The sequence below is a fragment of the Choloepus didactylus genome, chromosome 2 (assembly GCF_015220235.1).
Source record: "Choloepus didactylus isolate mChoDid1 chromosome 2, mChoDid1.pri, whole genome shotgun sequence".
NCBI lineage: Eukaryota > Metazoa > Chordata > Mammalia > Pilosa > Megalonychidae > Choloepus > Choloepus didactylus.
This window is the reverse complement of record NC_051308.1, coordinates 166,648,945-166,670,457: the sequence shown is the minus strand read 5'-3', so window position 1 is coordinate 166,670,457 and position 21,513 is coordinate 166,648,945. Positions and strand designations below refer to the sequence as shown.

Genomic DNA, 21,513 nt, shown 5'->3' with positions numbered 1-21,513 from the left:
CGGGTGGCTCAGTGGTTCTGTGTTAAAACTGTCAAGTGTTCACTTGGTAGCTGAGATTAGATTTGTCAAAGGATTTTTTTTTAATACACTAAAGGAACACACACTCACTGTAATAAGCAGAGAATGCAAAGATATATAAAGAAACAATTAATAATCCTCCCTCCATCTCCACTTCCCTAAATAACCAATATTAACAGTTTATTGTGTATCTTTCCCCTTCCCTCCTTCCCTTTACTTTCTTCCTCCTTCCCCTCTCCTTCCTCTTCCCCTCTCCTTCCTCTTCCCCTCCATCCCTCCACACCAGCCCCCTTCTCTGTCATCTATCTGCTATATAAACACACACCCAATGGGGAGTTTTGATTTCATGAAAATAGGACCATATGTAAACATTTCTCTGAAATATCTCCAGGTTAATGTGTATTGTGATAATATGTTCTTTTTAACAGTTACCTAATATTCCATAAAATGGCTATTCTTGATCTTATTCAAGCAGGTTGTTTCTAGTTTGGTAGTTGTTCTCTACTACTAGCAACTCTGCAGTAAACAAATATCCTTGACAAAGTTCTTTTTCTAGTAGGAGAGGCTGCTAAACTGTTAAGCAGAGGCCTTTTTTTTTTTTAACCCACTCATTTCCACTTCCTTTTATCTCCATGTTACCCTGAGAAGAATTCTTTGAAATGTAAAATGCCCAGTTCCTTGATGCTTGGCCTCTTTTACCAATGCCCCACCTGGGGGAGTTCACCTCTCGGTTGAGTCTGAAGCCTCACTGGATTTAATCCCGACCTGCCACTAGCAGCCACTAGCAACCTGGGTTTGGCCCCTTCCAGTGAAAGGAAAGGTGCATGACAGACAGAGTGGCTTAGAGGAGCCCTAAAGTTCTGTGCTCTCACTTGACAAATGAGACAAGAATCTTCCATCAGTCTCTGAGAGACTTAAGAAACCCACTCTTTATGACTCTGCTTGAAATAGTCTTCTCTCCACCTACCCCCTTCCTAATTGTCAGACCCTCACTAGATTCTAGATTCGCACATAGGCCTTTGATTCAGGCTGTGTGCTTTGCACCCCTGTGGTGCTGTTGAAATGCATGTGCTCGCTATGTGCATGTCTGTATTCTTCTAAAACAGCAGGCCGAAGATAACTCCAGACATTTGTTCCACGTCTGTACACATTTTCTTCCTTTATGGTTGATTTAACCATGTGTGGGTTTTGCCTTTACCCATCTCAGGGAATCCCCTTCACTGGGATCCACTCCAGGGGCCACTCTCCTGGATTCCATCAGCAGAGATTGTGCTATTCCATATAAGGTCCTTTACAAATTCAACAGATGTTTATTGGCTATCTTAATGTGTGAGGCGTGGTGCTTCATACTGGGACTCAGAGAAGGAAAAGACACTATCCAGAAAGAGCATGAAACCCTGCATCCACTGCAGGGTGTATTAGTGCAGGATTTACTGGATGTTCCCGGTACTTTGGGAGCACAGATCTTGGGGTAGGGAGTTGGGGAGAGTCTGAAGATAAAGACTTCAGAGAGGAATAGATAGTTGAGCTGGGTCTGAAGGATGAGTAGGAGTTCATGTCAGACATTGGAGAGGGGACAAAGGAACCAATATATGAAAGAACCCAGCAATGCTGGCATAAGATGTAGTACCAAAGAGAGGAATTAAATCAGTGCAGATTTGGCTGAAAAGCAAGGTCTAGGTGAGACTGTGAAGGGGCTTGAACTCATTCTTTCATTCATTCACTCATTCTGTCATTCTTCCTTCATTCAACAAATTCCCTAGACCAGCACTGTCTGATAGACAAATAATGTGGACCACTTTTGTAATTTAAACTTTTCTATCTAGTAGCCTGTTCTAGGTTGCTAATGCTGCTGGAATGCAAAACACCAGAGATGGACTGGCCTTTATAAAAGGGGGTTTATTTGGTTACACAGTTACAGTCTTAAGGCCATAAAGTGTCCAAGGTAACACATCAGCAATTGGGTACCTTCACTGGAGGATGGCCAATGGTGTCCAGAAAACCTTTGTTAGCTGGGAAGGCATGTGGCTGGCGTCTGCTCCAAAGTTCTGGTTTCAGAATGGTTTTTTCCCAGGACGTTCCTCTCTAGGCTGCAGTTCCTCAAAAATGTCACTCTTAGTTGCACTTGGGATATTTGTCCTCTCTCAGCTTCTCCGGAGCAAGAGTCTGCTTCCAACGACTGTCATCAAACTTCAGTTCCTCTCTCAGCTTCTGGGCATTCTTCAGTGTCCTTCTTGGCTGATCTTATATAGTGCTCCAGTAATTTAATTCAGACCCACCCTGAATGGGTGGGGTTACACCTCCATGGAAATTATCCAATCAGAGTCATCGCCCACAGCTGGGTGGGGCACATCTCCACAGAAACACTCAAAGAATTACAGTCTAATCAACACTGATAACATCTGCCCACACAAGATTACATCAAAGATAATGGAGTTTGGGGGACACAATACATTCAAACTGGCACATAGCCATATTTTGAAAAGAGTGAAAAGAAACAGGTGAAATCGATTTAACAATATATTTTATTTAATCTAATGTATCCTATTATCATTTCAACAAGTAATCAATATAAAAATTATGGACAAGATAGTTTTACATTTTTTTTCAAGCTAGGTCTTCAAAATCCAGTGTGCATTCTGTACTTAGAACATATCTCAATTCAGATACTAAATCTTCTCTGGAAATAATTGAGGTATATTTAGATTTCATAAAATTTGCTGTTGAAAAGGTAGATTTTGCAAACCCAAGTTATTCCAAGTATACATTTTTTATTTTCTAATAACTGAATCAAATATCGATTTTAAAGCAGTTAAATTTAAATTAATTATAAGTAATTAGTATTAAAAATTCAGCTCCCCAGTTATATTGCCACATTTCAAGTGTTCAGAAGCCACCTGTGGCTAGTGGCTCCCAGACAGAATAGCACAGTTTTATATTATTTTATGAAGTTTAAACCATTTTCTGCAAGCAGTGGAGGGAACCACTGAGTGACTTCAAACAGGGAAATGACTGATCACATCTGTGTTTTAGAAAGTCACTTTTAGAAGGGACAGATTTTTTTCATGTCTGAAAAGATCTGTTAGTCAAATTAAACCTTCAGACAGAATTGGGAGGGGAAGGAGAAATGAAGGAAAGATGGTCCGCATTGGCCTTGTAAGTGGACAAACTGCATGTACTTGAGGGAGCCCTGTTTATAGAGAAGCAATTAATGTGCACATTAAGACTCATTCTTATCTTTTTTGCTAAAGCCTGTCCTTAAAGCTCTCTGAAGTAAAGGTAGATAAGAGTCCCCCTTTCCATGCCTTGGAAATTAGGAGAAATATGTGGCCTGGCTGGATCTATGTAATGGATGACTCCCCATGAGCAGACTTTTACATGCTTCTAACTTTTGAAAAATGAGTCTAATGATTTTCCAGACCGTGCACAGGTACTGCAAATTAAGGTTACGTTCACTGCCTTCGCTGAGCCCCTGCTGCTGTCCTTTGGAAGTAAGGGAGCCCTAGGGTGCCAGGCTATATCTGTTTCAACAGAAGACAAGATTAGAGCTGGAAGAAGAGGGCACACAGACAATAATCCCAAACCACTCTGTGACTGCTTGGGTTTACCCCCTGGTGTAACTACATGAAGAACAAAAATGAAACTCAAGCAATATTTTGAACAGTGTGGTAAAATTCAGGAAATGCACAACTAAATCTGGGCAGTGTTTGAACCAGCCAACTGTTTTATGGTTTAGAAATTCAAGGAACTAAAGAGTAGACAAAATGGCAATTCCCAAAGCGATGTAACTGGTTTCCTAATTTAGCAATATGTTGTACTGACTGCTGGGCAGAAATATTATCACTATCAGCTCTACTTTTCCTTCGAGAGGTAAAGTGAAAACTTGAAAATTTAATCATATTTCCTCTTCATTTGCTTGTAGCTTTTTACAACAGAATTTTTTTCTATACTGATCAGGACATCACTAACTGCAGGATTGTGTATTGAGTCTCAGACCAAAAAGGGTAAGACACTAAAGTCAGAAGCAAATCTACTTATCTAGTTTTCAGTTAAATTAAATGCATTAAAACGCCATAAATTCTGACTTGGGTGATTCAGAATTGGAGGTCTTTTGGGAAAAGGACACCATGAAACTTTCTTTTGACAATTAATGGAAAGAGAAATTTGCTGTAGAATAATAGAAACATTTATTATAGAGAGAACACTTACCCTAAGTTGGAAGACATATTTTCAAGTATGCACAATTGCTGAGGAAGTCTCATTCACACAAAACAATCAATATGCTAACTGCACAGAATTCTTATCTGTCCACTAAGGACACTAAATTCTACACCTTGTTAGCTGCCTTAAATTTGCTAATAATTTTAAGTACCTAGAATAGTTCCTGGTACTTAGAAAGTACTTAGCAAGCTGGTTCTTTTCTATTCCCTTCAAGCTGTGCAGTTGTGTATGAAAATATAAGAGCCGCTTATTTTTCTTTTAAAATATTTTCCTCATGCAAATTAGATGAGCATGGAGCATTCATTTTGGGATTCAGGAAGAATCTTGGTAACCTGCGGAGAAGAAAAGGAGAAATTTAGGGACAAGACAGAGGCTTTGGTCCCATCTGATTCTGCTGAGTTCTCTTTGGGCCCTTAGGATTCCAGTCCTGGCCTTTCCCCCTACACACACACACACACACACACACACACTGCTTCTATAAGAAAAAAGTTGCCTCGGTGCTTCTAAAAGTGTCCAGAATTTCTCAAAATTTTGCTTCATGGGCCTAATGAGGATCCCAGAGAGCGTCAGAGATTTCCCATTCAACCAAGTAAGAGGCTGCTTTTTCCATCTAGAAAGCTGATTATATGGTTTTAGCTTTAAATCTCCTCACATCCTCAGGCTCCACAGAGGCAAACACCGCAGCACGTGACTGGCTGGGCACCAAGGAGAAGGTTTCTTTTATGTAATTAAATAAATAAATCTCCATATTTAAGCCACAAAGCAAAACATAGAGGGGGGATTTGGATGGAAATAGAAGCAAAAAATGGTCCAGCTAAAGCCCCTGAGTGTGGCTCACTCTTGCAGCCTGGCTCCCAGCTTTCCCCAAAGCACCAGCTCTGGCCTGATGGACAGTATCCCACTGAGAAGCTAGCAGTCTTCTAACCGTCGGAAAATAACAAGCATCACCATTCAGGCGCTTGTGCTCATTAGGCTTCTGTTCTGAAACCAAGTTGCCTGGTTTTTATAAAAGAGACTTCCTTAGGCTCCCATAAAACCCAGATTGTGGACTAGAAAATGAGCCTCCAGCGGCACAGTTCTGCCCCACAACAGATCATTTCTGTGAGGAAATGGAAGAATGAATGTGGAAACGGAGGCTCTCTTCTTTTATTCTTTGTTTTTTCTTTGCCCACTGACCTGAAGCAAGACACAGGGGATACAAGGCTGAGCAATGACCTTGTCCTCACAGAACTTACCTTCTAGCTGGGTATATGGACACTTGAGTGAATGCTGAGTTAAATCTGGCGCTGCAGTGAAAAATTGAACATCACAGCCAATTGCAAATAGTTGAATGTGCTGAAAGAGCCATTAGTTCACTGTGACGATAAAGGGGGCTGGTAAGACAGCAGACTCAACTGTGTTTGCAGTGAACAGATGTGTGCTCATTGGAGTCCAAAAGAAATACTGCATCACGGTCAACCCAAATTATGTGAGTCCCACACTGAGGTTCTGTTGAACCACCAAGATATCAGCTACAACTAGTGGAGAAAAAATAGAGAAGACAGTATCAGTGTTCATTAAAAAAAAAAAAAAAAAATCTTTGTATAGATTTTTTTATGTATAAACATGGGTTTCTTTTGGAAAGAAGACAAATTTAGAAAAGCATATACATAAGGTTGGGAAGTGTTGGGTAGTATTGATCAGAGAAAAATACTGTATTGGAGGAGGGAAAATGTATCAGGGCTAGTTAGAAACACAATATAAGTCAAATAAATGCGAGGAGCTAGTAGAGTTCAGCAAAACACTGTGGAGAACAGATATATGAAGATGAAAACACGGCAAAACATCTACCACTTTCAAGGACAAGAGAGGGCCTAGAACATATTAGAATTTGTCCATATGAAGCACAGGGTATATCGAGGCTGAAAGTCCCCACCACAGGTGTCCCTCAATTAGGAAATGATATGATGATGAGAAAACTTGCATTCAAATGAAGTAGACCTGTGGTGAGGATCAGTCTCTAGTCCAATTAGCTTTCTCTCCGGGGAAGATCTGGGCAGGACTGTGGGAGGTCTTGTGCCAAGGGCAAAGAATTGATGGATCTAAAGTTATGCACAGAAGGATGATACCGGCCTTTGTGCTCCAAGTTCTTATGGAACTTCTTGGGGACCACTGACAGGGACCACTGACCTGGTGTATCTCCCGCTGACCTGCTCATAGACAGTACAGATAATGAACCAATGTTTGTGGATTCACAGGCCCTCACTGCTGAGAGGAGGAAACCTGTGGGGAGGAGAAGTAAGCCGAGTTAACATCCCCTTCCTCTCCTCCCACCACCCAGGGTTCGATAATTATTTCGTTATTTTCCTTGGTTCCATTTGAGGCTTTAGATCTCCATCTTATTCCATCACCTCTAAACTGTCTCAACTCACCACGATGAAGCGTGAGGCTATTGGCAGCTCTGACTGTTTCTTCATTTCCTGTCCCTCTTTCACCCCCATCCTTGTTAGCTGTCTCTTTACTTTTACTCTGCCAAGGCTGATGATGTTTATATTCTGTTCTACAACCACAATTTAGTCTGTGCTTGGTCCAAGGGTTCACCATTCATTAAAAAAAAAAATCGTATTTACTGAGTACCAGTGTGCCAAGCGCTGAGAAATCAAACAGCGAGGGGACATGGACTCTGCTGCCCTCATGGTCCTTGCAGTCCAGTAAGGAGGAAAAACAGTAGCGCATGCATCCAGATGGAACCTACGACGGGGCAAGTGCCCTGGAGGAGCGGTTCGTGTCACCGAGAGATGGGCATCTGATCTGGTTGTGGGTGTCAGGGAGGGCTGCCCCTTAAGCTGAGAACTTAAGGATGAGGAATGATTAACCGGATAAGATAAGATAAAGGGACCATGTATGCAAGGCCCCATGATGAGAAGAGGCGTGAGAGTGTTAGGAAATAAAGAGAGCTAAAGAGGGGCGAATGCTGCCAGGTGAGACTGGAGGGGTAGGCAGATAGTAAACCATGCAGGGTCTTGTAGACAATATTAAGGTCCAATTTATCCTAAAAGCAATGAAGACTGTAAAGGATTTTAAGCAGGGGCTTGACATGATCACCTTTGCAGTTTGCAAAGTTTGTTCTAGTCATAGTATGGATAATAGTTTGAAGAAGGGGTCGAGTTAGATGGAGGTTGAGGCTAAATGCTGAAGTTAATAAGCAACATTTACATAATTATGACTATATAGGTCCTGTTCATTGCAGAGGCGAGGAGCAATAAGATAATACTCACTGAGAAGGTATGCGGAGAGAATGTTCCCAGCATCAAGATCAAATTATCATCACCTGTTAAAAATCTTGCTACATTTTCATTTCTTGTTTCATATTCATGTCTTTCTGTTTGTTTTTCCTAAAGTTTCTGAATGTTTTTGTTTTTTCTTATTGAGAGAAGAAACATCTCATCACTATTTTCTCTTAGCTGTTCTAGGCATGCATGGAATCATTTAGTTCTTTATCTTGAGGACATGTTTTCTTGAGCCCTCCAACTTCCTCTTCTAAACCAAGCTGATTATTTTCAAGGCTTATTGCAGAGATGTCATCTTGGAATTTCTTTTCTGTAGACTCATTTAATTCCACCATTTCCTGGGTCCCATGTTTTCCTTTTTCCTAGTTTTCACCTCCTTTTTTTTTTTTTTTTTTTTTTTTTTTAAAGTAGATAACCTCAGATAATTTCCTTAGGAAGGATACACAAGTAAATACATTTTTTTTTGCATGTCTGAAATGGGTATGGAATTGTAGATTGAAAATAATTTTCTGTCAGAACATTGAAGATATTGTCCCTTTGCCTTCTGGATATCCAATATTGATGGTGTCCAAGCCCATCTGATTCTCATTCATTCAAGCAGTATTTATTGAATGTGTCTCACATGATAGATATTATCTGAGTGTTGGGGATATGGCAGTGAATAATAGAAAGTCCTTCCATCATGGAGCTTACATCCCAGTGGGGGAGTAAATGAGGATAGATAACTAATAGAGAGAGATAGGTAAGTAGATCGATAGATGATAGTGTTTCTGCTTGCTAAAGCTGCCAGAATGCACTATACCAGAAATGGGTTGGCTTTTACAATGGGGATTTATTAGCTTATAAATTTACAGTTCTAAGGCCATGAAAATGTCCCAAGTAAGGCATCAACAGAACGATACCTTCTCTAAAGACTAGTTACAGGCTCCTTCTCTCACATGGGGAGGCACATGGTGATGTCAGCTGGTCCTTTTCTCTTGGGTTTCATTGCTTTCAGCTTCTGGTTCCAGCGGCCTCCTCTTCGAGCTTCTCTGGGTCCTCTCTTAGCTTCTCTGGTGCGTTTCTCTGAGCTCTCTGGCTTGTTCTGTATTTTATCCTCTCATAAAAGACTCCAGTAAAAGGATCAAGACCCACCTTGAATGGGGTGGTGTTCCAGTTTGCTAATGCTGCCATTTTGCAAAACACCAGAAATGGATTGGCTTTTATAAAGGAGGTTTATTTGGTTACAAAGTTACAGTCTTAAGGCCATAAAGTGTCTAAGGTAAGTCATCAACAGTTGGGTACCTTCACTGGAGAAAGGCTATTGGCATCTGGAAAACCTGTTAGCTGGGAAGGGATATGGCTACTTGCTCCCAGGTTGTGTTTCAAAATGGCATTCTCCAAAATGTTGCTCTTGGGCATTTTGTCCTCTCTTAGCTTCTCTGGAGCAAACTCTGGGCTGGCATAATTCTGCTTTCAATGGCCATCTTTAAAATGTCTCTCTAAGCTGCTCTGCATCTGGGCCTATGTGGCTGTTTTTAAAGTACTCCAAGTGATCCAATAAAGACCCACCCTGAATGGGTGGGACAACACCTCCATAGAAATAATCCAATGAAAGGTCTCGCCCACAGTTGATTGAGTCACATCTCCACAGAAACACCGAACCAACAGGTTCCAACCTAATCTACATTAATACATCTTCCCCCGCAAGATTGCTTCAAAGAACATGGTGTTTTGGAGGACATAATACATCCAAACTGGCACAAGTGGGTCACATCTCAATTGAAATAACCTAACCATAATATTCCACCCTCAATAGATCTGTACCCACAGGAATGAATTAAGAGAACTGGCCTTTTCTGGGGTATATAACATCTTCAAACTATCATAGGTAGGTAGGTAGGTAGGTAGGTAGGTAGATAGATAGATAGATAGATAAAAATAGTTAGATAGATAGTAATAAGTGCTGGTGAAAAATCGAGCCCATGAAGGAGGAAGGGGGAGTGCTGCTATTTGATGGGATGGTAGGGTTCTCAGGAAAGGCCTTCCTGGGCATTTGACATTTAATCAAAGACCTCAGTAAAGTGAGGAAAGGATCCAAGCATCTCTCTGGGGTCAGGAGGGAAGCATTGCAGGGAGAGTGCATGTTGAAGGAGTAGAAGGCAGGTCAATTCTAAATGCCAGAGGGAGAGTGGTAGAAATCAAAGTCCCTTGTAAGCCATAGGCTTATTTTTTTTTCTCTCTGGAAGCTTGTGGGACTTTCCTTTCATTGTTAATATTCTAAAATTCCACAGGGATGTGTTTTGATCATAGGACTTTTTTTTATTCTTCATGCCTAGTACTCAATGGGCCTTTCAGTTCTAGGAAAACTTCTTTTACTTCTAGGTGATTTCCTTCTGTTCATATTCTCTTCTCTCAATCACTCCTATTGGGCCTCTTGTGTTGACCTTTTATGCCTCATGTTCTCTTTCAGATTTGCATTTATTTGTCTCTTTGCTTAACTTTTTAGATTTTTTCAATTTTAACTTCGAATCCTTATATGGAATGTTTCACTTTGTTAATCATATATTGATTTCCAAAACATTTTTTCACATTGTTCTTTTAGAATACATCTTTGTCTAATGAATGTATTATCATCTTTCTGAAGATAATGAATGTAGTACCATCTTTCAGCAGATAATTCTTTCTGCCCCATGAATTACCATGAATTATTTCTGTTTCCTCCAAGGTCAGTAGTTTGTTTTGCTTATTTTGGAATCTCCTTTTCATTCTACAAGTTGTTTTCATATATAGGGGATTTCTTGTGCTATTTCAGATTTTAAGAATGAAGGACTGGGTTGATTGTTGTAAGTAGCTGGTGTGATTTTCCAGTCGTTTTTCGATGCAGGTCTGTTGTCTTCATAGATTGAAAACTGCCAGGAGCTTTGTGAACAGGGGTGGGGTTTGTCAAATGGTAGAGGGGTTGGGGGGAGTCAGGAATCAGCGAAGAAACGGGATGAGGGCAACCAAATTCCATACTATGGAGACTACTCTGCAGCACTAGCACTCAACCTAAATGTCCTTACACTCTCCAAGAAGTTCATCAAATTCCTCTAGAAAAAAGTCCTGCAGATTTTTACTAGACGTAAATGTGGGCTGTGAGCATCTGCAGATGGGGAAGAAAAAAAGGAGCATTGACGAATGCATTTGTTCCAGATACAGATGTTCAACTAACCCTCCACTTTTCTTCCCTCTCCCACCTTTGAACCTCTTGACCTCAAGACCAGAGCCCCTTCCAAAATCCCCTGGGGAAAGTGACTCATCTCACTGCAGCCCTTCTTACAAATATCCTGGGCTGTAACTTCTCTTCTGTTTCATCTGTCAACATACTTCAACATACTTTCATCCACTTTCTGTCTTCTAGATATTTTTGAAATTTCATTCACTGATGAACTTCTTGTTCTCTTTCCTTTTTTCTTTTTCTTTTTCTTTTTTTAATGGATACTACAAGAAGGAGAGAAGAGAAAGTTGCATGTTCAGTTCACTCCCTTAAAGCAAAAGCCCACTGCGGACTTTAGATCAGATGGACAGGGATGGTTCCAAGGGTGGCCTGGAGAACTTCAGTGCTTCGAAATAATTTTCATCATTTCTGTCTGAAAACCCCAAGTACATTTACTTCTAAGTAAAAACAAGGTGCATGCTGTGAAGCGGCAGCTTCATTCCCCCTGTATAAAACTTCTGGTGGCCTCTGCAGGGAAGTTACATGGGACAGGCAGGATGAGGGGGGATCGGCTGAGGACAGGGCAGCTACCTAGGACAGAGTTCCAGGGTGCCAGGGCCCTCACTAGTTCAGCTGAATAGAGAGGATTATTGAAAGGATAGAGAGTAGCCACATGGGAATCCAGGAAGAGTTCAGCAGCCGCAGGAAAGGAGAAAAGGGAGGCGACTTCAAAGACTCCAGATATTTTCATGGCTCTGTCAGTTTGCTCCCTCCCTCTGCATTTCTGCTCTATTCTTCCCCCCTCAATTGCCTTTTCTGGGTTTCTCTTCCTCAAAATGCGTTGTTAGCCTGGACTCTGCTTGACAGTTCAGCTCAATATGCTCATCACCCACAAAAACTCCCCTCTGTTTCTCTTAATTCAAATTCTTGAGAAAGGGAGGATTGAGCTAGCTCAGATTTTTTGAGTCAGGATACACAGCTTTTAGGACCAGCCCATCAATAAGCTCAACTAGATTCACTGCCTCACTGTAATCAAGGAAGCAAGGTCAGGTGACTATTCCAGAAGGCAGTGACCCTGAAAAGGAGTGTAAGGTGGGCAGACATCTCAAGGCATGTCTTATACCTTCATTTAAAAGATAAGGCATTAGGCAGCAATAAAAAAGAATGAAGTGCTGATACATGCAACATAGGTGAACTTTGAAAACATTATGTTAAGGGAAAGAAACCATATTTATTGTGATTAACATATTGTGATTCCATTTATAGGAAATGTCCAGAATAGGAACTCTATGGAGGCAGAAAGCGGTTGCCCAGGGCAGGTGGCAGGGGGAATGGGGAGTGACTGCTAATGGGTACAGTGTTCCTTTTTAGGATGAAAATGCTCTAAACTTAGATTTTGGTGTTGGTGGCATAACTGTGAATATACTAAAATCCCCTTATCTGTGCACTTTCAATGGGTGAATTTCATGGTATGTGAATTATATCTCAATAAAGATGTTTTAAAAAATAAGGCTCTGATATAAGATGGGAGCAGAGAAAATGGAGAGTAAAGGGTAAATGTGAAAGAGGTGTTTTGGAGGAAGAATGAATAGGATTTATGAAATAATTGACTGTTTGCATGGGAAAAGGGAGGCTTCTCTCCCAGCATATGCATTTAGAGTTACATTATAAAGATTAATTCATTGCACTCCAAGGGAGATCTGGGACCATGGGGTTGGCAAACAGGACATATACAAGGCTGGTGAGAAATAAGCTTTCCCATAGCCCAGTGAGACCCCTCTGGCATTTTTGTTGCCTTGGAACTGGAGGCCTGGGCCTCTGGTCACCAAGCCAAGCCAACTTCCCTCAGCAGTCCATGATTCCAAGGATGTCATTCATTCCACAGAGGTATCCCAGCTCTAGGGAGTAAGAGAGATCTTGCTCCAGGTGAACTGAGCAGGCAAGGTAATCCCTTTCACAGAAACAAGCCTACAGCCTGACTTGATTCTCCCTGGCTCATTCTAGGGGTCATGAAATGGCCGGCATGAATAAAAGCAACCAGATGTTCTCCAAATAGAGGTTGGAACACGGCACAACAGCTGCAGACTTACTAGGTGTCCTGCAGTTGAGCTATGTGTCCATCTTGTTTTTTACCAGGCAGCAAAGCTTATACCCAAGGTCAAGAAGCAGAGCACAAAGTACATAGCCTCCCCCTGCAGAGAGGAAGTGTTGGTCTCTAGATGGTGCTTCTCCAGCTGTTTCCACCACTTGCCACAGCCAGCTGTTTAACAGACCAACTCAGCACTCTGTGCAGTCTGAACACAGCTTGCCAGCTCCAGCCTTTTTGCCAGTGTTTTCTATAGGAATTTTGCATGTTTTCAAAAGCAAGATGAGCCTCTAGTTTTCCTTTTTTGTGTGTTGCTTTTCAATTATGGTATCAGTGTTTTGCTCTCCTTGTAAGAAGTACTGGATGGTTTCCACCTTTTTCTGAATTCTGGGACATTTTGTAAAAGATGAGAATTGTTTCTTGAAAGTTTGGGAAAACTTACTTGTAAATCTATCTGGGCCTGCCACTTTTGGGGATTAGATCTTCAACTGCTTTTTAATTTTCTTAAATTGCTCTTGGTCTATTCAAGTTGTCTATTTCTTCTCCACATCCCACCCCACCCCACCCCACCCCTGCACCTTTCCTACTGCTTTACCTCTCCCTCCCCTTCCTTTCAACCAACAAACATTTCCTGGGTGCCAATGATGAATTATGTGTTGGGGATACTAAGTTGAACAAGGTGCAACGGCCCTGCTCAATTTCTTTTTTCTTTTTATTGTGAACTTCAACGTATATATGTAACAGTGATGACTTTCAAAGTACAATTTCACAGGTTGTTAGAAAGCAAATTTCAAAGGATATCATGGGTCACATTTCCAAAACTTCAGCCATTTCCATTATTGTAAAATAAAACATACTGAAAGGTGTCAACTCTAGATGTACAGCTCAACAAGCAATTAGGTAATTTCAAAAATTGTTATGGGTTACAGTGCCACAGTCTCAGTCCCTTCCCTATTACGCAATACAAGGTGTATACAGAAAAGTGGACCTTCAAGGCATAATTCAACAAGCAGCTATAGAGCAATATCCAAAGGATGCTATAGGCTACAGTTCCACAATGTCATTTACCATTTACCTCCTTCCAGCCATTACAACACCTCAGTATCATATATATATATGTATGTATATATGTGTGTATATATATAATTATATAAAGTTTCAGCATTCATAGACCTTTGTTAAGTCTTGTTTGTTGCTACCCCTTCCTCTCACTTAATCTCTTTCTTCATCTTCAGGGGTGTCTAGGCAGTGAGCACCCCAACATGTTCATATTAAAGGGGGTGTCAACATCATGGGGAAGGGGGCTGCGTCTTTTATTGTTGATCTTAAAGAGGCTATTGCCTCTGGGTTTTCAGACTTGTCTGGCATAGGAACAGTCTGGTGGATTTAAGTTTCTGAAAGCTAAAACTTAGTGGGTGCATCTTTTATAGACTCTCTGGTAAGGACCTAGGTATTTGGAAACTACTTTTGTTAAGGGCATGGCACACTGTGGCCATTTGGGATGTCTAGCTGGAGCTTGCTTAAGAGAAACCTCCAGGATAGCTTCTCAACCCTATTTGGGATCTCTCAGCCACTGTGACTTCAGTTTGTTACCTTTCTTTTCCCCCTTTTGGTCAAATAGGCACCTGCTCAATTTCTTCGATTTTGGTAGTTTATATTTTCATAGAAAGTTATCCATTTCATCTAAGTTTTTACTATAAAACCTAATGGTGCATATTATTCTCTTACATTTTTACAAACCGCTTCTGCATCTGAAGATTTCAACACTTCTTTGGTTTCTAACTTTGTCTCACTACAGCTTTTATTGCCACAGCTGTTCCTCTCTTCCCTTCCCTCCCTGGGGAGGCAAGAAACCTTGTCAGCCATCTTATCACAGCTGGATTTCCTTAAATCTGGAACCATGACATACAAATATGGAGCTTGTAAGATTTTGAAGATCATCCCTTTCAGCAGAGGACCTACTTCACAGGAAAAATTGGACCATTGCAACTCAGTCTCCTGCTCCTCCCTTCAGCCCCCCTGAGTCCCTGTATTGCTGTGTCCTTTACTCCTGACTCAGAGGAGGAGGATTTTCCTCTGATTCAGTGCCCATCCTCCCTTCACCTTGACTTCGAACAGCCCACCCCCTGCCATCCAAGATGTTCTTAAGGACCTGCCCCATCAGCCATCCCCTGGGTCACGTGTTTAGCCTCAGAGGTGTGGGAAAGGACTTGGGCAGCAGAGCCAATAAAGGCAATAAAGACCAATAAAGTTGCTGTGAGCAAGCGGAAAAGGGTCAAAACTAGATACATAGGAAGTTTTTTAGAAACAGAGAATACTACTTACCACTATATTCCACTCTATCTATATACATGCTAAAATAAATGACGCCCCTTCATTCTGGCCTTAAACTGCCCACCCCCACCATAACTGGCTTTCCTCTTGAATAAGCAGTCCGAACCCACTGTCTTTCTTTCACTTCTCTGCCCACTAGTCCAACTTCCATCTCCACCCTAAAGTCCCACTTTAAAGTCACCCAAGAACCAGAATCAGCCCTTCTTGAATTGGGATAGATGACAATGGACCAAGCCATTTCTAGTTCTCTTCTGTCCCGAATTTCAGGACTCTAATCTTGCACTTCTTTTATTCTCTTTAGTCAGCTTTTCTTCCCTCACCTGTCCATAGATGTTAGTGCTTCCCAGGGTTTCACTGCAGACAACCATGAATGAATCTTCTATACTGTTTATATGCATATGATCATGTTATTAATCTGCTTGGCAACCTCCAAAGATTCCCCATTGCCTAAACAACAAAGTCCAGAGGAGGTGAGTGTAGAAAAGGAGTCAGAGCATATGGAGAGGGCTCAGGCCCATATAGATTCAACCCAACTATTGCCATCTTCTTCATCTGGAAGACAATGCAGCCTCCTTTCCTTCTTTTGCCAACCCAAGCAGCAATTCTCTATCCTCAACAAACGACCCACCATTATCTGCAAAACCTAGGTGCTTTCGGGTCTTGATGCCTTTGCAAGTGCTGTTCCCTCCTTAGGGAATGGCCTCCCTCTTCTTTATTATCTTCAAATATATATCTGTTCCTCTAGGCCCAGCCTGAATGGCAAAACCAAACAAAACTGAACAATCCTGATCCCTGCTGATAGGAAGGAGTCTCATCCCACTAAAATGTGAACTTAGATTTGAAATAGCGTAGAACATCAGGACTGAAACCAAACCTAGAGGTTACCAAGTCCTAGTTCATTCCCTTCTTATTAGAAAAGAGGAAACTGAGGCCCAAAGGGAATGAGTGACTAGTCCAAGTCCTGAAGCTCATTGGGAACAGTATCATCACTCCTTAATACAGTGCTCTTTGCCTTACACTTCCACCTTTTTGCAATTCTTTTCAATTAAATTATTTATCAGATTTGCTAAATACCTACAATTTATTTCTACCCTTTCCTTAAAAAACCCTTATAGGGCACCCCAATATTCTCATGTGATAAATACACAAGTCTCTTTTAGTCCATCCTCTGCTTACCATTCCAGACTAATTCCTTGCCACTTCTCCCTTCAAATTAGACCTTCCAGTTATTTTGAAATAGTGGAAGTAGTATAATGTAGTTGACAAGTACAAGGACTTTGGAGTTAAAGAACTGTGTTTGAACCCAGGTCTCTACCACCTAACTTAGCTAGCTATATGACCTTGAGAAATTTGTTTCAGAGCCTCAGTTTTCTCATCTGTGGAGTGGGGTAACAACACTTGTTTTCTGAGATCGTTGTTAGGATTACCAGATTGTTTAAACAGCACTTAGAACATCACTGGTCATGTTTATCAGTGTAAATGATGATGGTGATGAATTTCCTCAGGAAACGTCCTTGTCCTCCCAAGATTGCATAAGGTGCCCCTTTATCCACAGCACCCTGTGTTTACCTCTTAACAGTGGAAATTCCCATTAACTGTTTGTGTCTATAAGCTCCTTGCAACCAGGGCTGTTGAGCCTTGTTCAACTTAGTATCTCCAACACATACACCACTCACACCCAGGAAATGTTTGTTGGTTGAAAGGAAGAGGAGGAAGTAAAGCAATAGGCAAAGTACTGTGTGTGGAGGGGTGGGGTGGGGCATAAACACAGCAAAGGCAAAGTCTCTGCCTTCCAGATGTGGAGTTTCCAGTTGGGGAAACAAGTTTGCAGGCTGCTCCATTTGACTGTCCTATGAAGTATGACACACATTTATGAGTTTTAATTTTTTCCTTATTATGAGATATATCATACATACAGGAGCATGTAAAACTATATATTGTTTATTTTTTTTTGTTTTTTATATATTAAGAATTATAAAATGAACACCCAAAAAGACACCACAGGTAAAGAAACAGAATTTCAGAAGCTCACCCATGTCTCTCCCCATCACATCTTCCTTCCTCCACGTCATTTTTAGCACTTATGTATGGATTCCTAACCACCTAACCAGTAAAGTTCCGCTTTGCTTGTTTTTGAACTTTATATAAATGGAATCCGTACCACATGAATATTTTTTTGAGACCTGCTTCTTCTCAACTATTCGCGAGATCAGTTTATCTTGATGAATGTAGTGGACGTTTTTTTTTTTTTTTTCCTATCTCATTACTATCATATTTATTATACAAACACTATTAATAGTGACTATGTCACAACTTATTTATCCATCTACTGCTGACGATCATTTGGAATTTTTCCAGTTTGGTACTATTATAATGTTTCTATGAACATTGTTGCATCTATTTTCTGGGACATTTGAATGTGTAAGAATCTTTTATTACTGAGAATTACATTCTACCTCTGGAATCTTGAAGACCCTAGGGGTTGCAAAATTAAAACTAGTTTGCCCAAAGGAGATTCAGGTAAGTAGACAAGAATTGGGGGGGAAAATCCAATGCTTCTTGAAGTGTGGTCCAAGATGACCCCATCACAGTCATCTGGGGGGATTTGTTAAATATGCAGATTCCCAGGCCCAACCCAGATTCATCAGATGAGAACCTCTAAAGATGAGGCCTGGAAAGCATATTTTAGCAAGCTCCCTGCCTCCCATGAGCTTATGTGGATCACCAGGCCTCCATCTTCCATGGATGCCACATGTGTGGTGGAACATATCTCAGTAGTCAGTGCAGTGTTACAAAATTTTGAGAGTTAAGGGGGAGAGCCTCCATGCCCAGGAAATCAGCTTCCTTTATCTCTGCTGTTGGTTCCTAGTGCTGGTGTATCAACATAATTTCCAGGCAGACTCTGCCTTTTGCATACCTCTAAGTTGAGGTCTCAGAAGCTTGTTTTCTTCTCTACACCCCTCCTCTCATATCCCAACCCCAACCCTATACAACCCCTACCTCAAAAACCCCACCCACACTGAGAAGTGTCACTTTAAGTTTTCTGAAGTCTTTCCATGACTCCTACCAATATTTTACGTAAACAGGGCACATAGATTTTAAAACCATTACTCACTTTGGGGGGAGGTCCTCTGTTTAAAAATTCCCAGAGCAAATTATAAGCAATTTTTAAAAAATTAAAAATGTCATTCACAAATATTTCCTAAGACTAAACTTTCTCTCCTTTTTTCCCTTTTAAATATAGATAAATGCAGAGGGAACACCAGAGGAAGTTTTTCTTCACATCTGCACAGCTATTGACTCTATTTTGTGAAGGCACAAATGCACGTACATTAAGAGTGGAGACAGAGGAAAATAGTAACGGTTCATTCCTTAACAGTGTTTCAAATTAAACCTTTTGTGTCCCCCCAAAATCTGACATTGCTGTTTGCTTCCCAGCTTGACTTGTCTGAGAGATGTCTGGAAATCATGCATGACGTATTGGTATCGTGAAACCTTTTCTTCATAATTGAGAAGTTGTCTATATTCACAGCACGTACACTTTTCTACCATATAGTTTGCATCTCAGAGCTCAGTTAGCATGTGAACAGCAGTGCAGTGCCAGTCTGTGTCAGTTGTGTCCCCGAGACTTGCTGGAGAGTTTGATCATTTCGTTTTACTCTCACCAAGGAGGGAATTAGCATCCCTAAATCCCCATTACCTTTCCCTTCCTTTCCCAATGTTTATATTCTGTTCCCTGATAAAAGCCCCTAACATGGAAGGCAGGCCTGAGCATATTCCTCGGGTTGCTGTCTCTGTTTCCTCAACTCTCATCCACTAGTGGTTCGGCGCCAAAGAGGGTAGATTCATTAGACAATGTCAAGTACACTGTTTACATGCATCAAACAAAAAGATGTGAAATTGAATAGCTTTTGCAAAGCAGCAACACCCAGTCTAGTCATCAGTAACATTTCTCTATTCACTTCTAGGAAATTGGCTACTTGGAATAGTCTCAAAATGACTAACAGAACTGGATAAATAATGTATAACCTAGTTGTCTACATATGTACAGGGTGCATTTGGGCAATTATGAATTAATACCAATGACCAAAAATAATTTAAGAGCATGACATGATTACATTCATTGAACAAATTTCTACTTATACCTTCAAATTATTATCTATTTACTTATTATTATTGCCAAGAAAGTAAAAAAAAAAAAAAATACGGTAAAAACAAAACTGATGTAGGTGGGAGGGGCATGTCGTAAGTGGTATTTAACAGATTCCAATGTTGTATTTGTTTCATATGAGCCCATTCCAAATTACTGCAAACTCATCATGCCCATATGTAAAACTGTTTTCTTCCATCAAGCCAGTGAAGTCTAGGTTTTCTTTTGTGCTATCAGTTGCCAAATCAGAGCATATATATTATTCTACTAGAATAACTGCATCTTCCACTCAGTCACTACAAAAAGTCATAGTTTCAGTTTGCATGATTTTTTTCTTCAATGGTTGTGCAGATAAGGAACCATTTCTGGGACAGAATTGTATTTTTAAAGTTATTTTTTTCTTGAAATGTCTGTGTACAAATAAAATAAACGGAAGACAGGATAATTCTTTTTCTATTTATTTGTAACTCATTTCACTCTGGAAAGCATTTGAAGCCTTATTCCAAAAAGAATTTGAAGCAAACACAGTAATAGTTGAGATTTATGATGTGTCCATATGGTTTTAATTTTAGCGATAGACGAGTTTTAAGCTGTTACAGAGAAAGCTCTCAATGTATTCATGATACATGGTAATTTTCACATTTCTTTATTTCCCTAGCACTCATAAACAGAAATGTTAGTGTTTACTGAAGAAGAAATTAAATTTCTTTGGTTATAATTATGCCTCTATTAACAAAAAGAACATGTTTCTACAACTTATACAGTTGTCAAATACTTTGTTACACTCAAGTTATCACACTCTCTATAGGGGAGCACAGGGATATATAGCAAATTAGAAAAAGAGGGTACAGGATGAAAATCATTATCAGTTGTGCCAAAAACCACAAAATGTAATTCTTTGTAGGGATGATTTATTAACTTCTTCAAACACATGCCACATACTGGGGAGCACAGCTCAGGTCCACCACAGGTTTTGACAGTTTGGGTGATGGAAACAAGACGCAGGGCAGCAGACAGTCCCAGCAAGGTTTTCATGGTTATAGTGGTCAGCTCTCTTGTGAATCAAGTTTTCTACAGACCTGCTACAACACGTTACTCATTTGAATAGCTTGAAATGACATCACAACTTAAAAGTCATAGGACGGATTTTAAAACAGAAAAAGACCTAAGAGGGTTTTGCCTCACAAGAGACACTGTATGCATGTAGAAGACCTCAGTACACAATCCAAACTCCTTTACAATTCCCCACATTCAAAGCCTTACCTGATCTGCCCTGTACCCTCTCTGACCCCACCGACGACCACTCTCCTCTTGCTCATCTGGCTCATCTGTCCTGGCCTCTTAGTGTTCCCTGAACAAGTCAAGCTCTTCACTGGCTCGGGACCCTCTGCTGTTGCTATCCTTATGCCTTTGCCTACAGAATGTCCACAACGTTAACTCCCTAACTCCACTCAGGCCTCTGCTCAAATTTACTGTTTCCATCTAATTTCTTTAATTATTCCATCTAAAATGGCAGAGGAGTTGTATTAAACAAATTAATAATACATGTAAATCATTTATTAGCTCCTAGAGCTCAATGAAAGGTGGTTCTTTGTTAACATTTAAAAGCAGTGCCCTTTCCACTACATCACTCTAAAAACATGGCAAAGACGATTCATGGCCTAAATGGGGTCTCAGAGGGGACCAAAACCTTCTCAGCCATGCAAGGCTGAACCACATCTTCCAGATAAGATAGACGTCTATTCTCCAGTCCTCAGACAGCCTTAGGAAAGGAGGTCTCCTGACACAGCCCTCGATGGGTCCCATAGGGCCACTCCCAGAGACACTCAGGCATAGGCAGTGTCTCCTAACTTCCTAGAGGAAATAAACCTAGAATAAAAAACTCACCGAAACATTGGAAATACAACCAACAGATATTTATTGAGAATCTACTAAGAGCCAGGTCCCAGGGATACAGCAGACATGGATGGTCTTCTGTTCTCATGGAGCTAAACATGACACAACTCTCAAAAATGCATTTCATCAGCTACATGAACTGTGAAAAAAAGTTAGTTATATTTTTTATGGGATCATGTAAACAAAAGCACATTTTCATCGAGGTAAGAAATAAAAACACTTCAGTCTAAAAAGGTCAATACCTCAATAACCTCGTGCAAAAATCTACTGTGGTAATCTAGAGACTCCCAATTCCATCCAGTGCGCCTAGAATAGTGACCTTCAAACTGTTATCCACAGTAAGAAACAGTTTATGGCATGC

At 40.7% G+C, this 21,513-nt stretch overlaps 1 protein-coding gene across 3 annotated transcripts in view; it reads left to right on the top strand.

Annotated features, from left to right (window-relative positions):
• AK5 (adenylate kinase 5) overlaps window positions 1-19,701 on the top strand; it is a 281,830-nt gene extending 262,129 nt beyond the window's left edge. For all 3 annotated transcript variants that reach the window (XM_037826883.1, XM_037826882.1, XM_037826884.1), the window contains one exon: window positions 18,351-19,701. In XM_037826883.1, the coding sequence (XP_037682811.1) occupies window positions 18,351-18,419 (69 nt within the window). In that variant the 3' untranslated portion in view covers window positions 18,420-19,701. The remainder of the gene's footprint in view (window positions 1-18,350) is intronic.
• The last annotated feature ends 1,812 nt before the right edge of the window (window positions 19,702-21,513 follow it).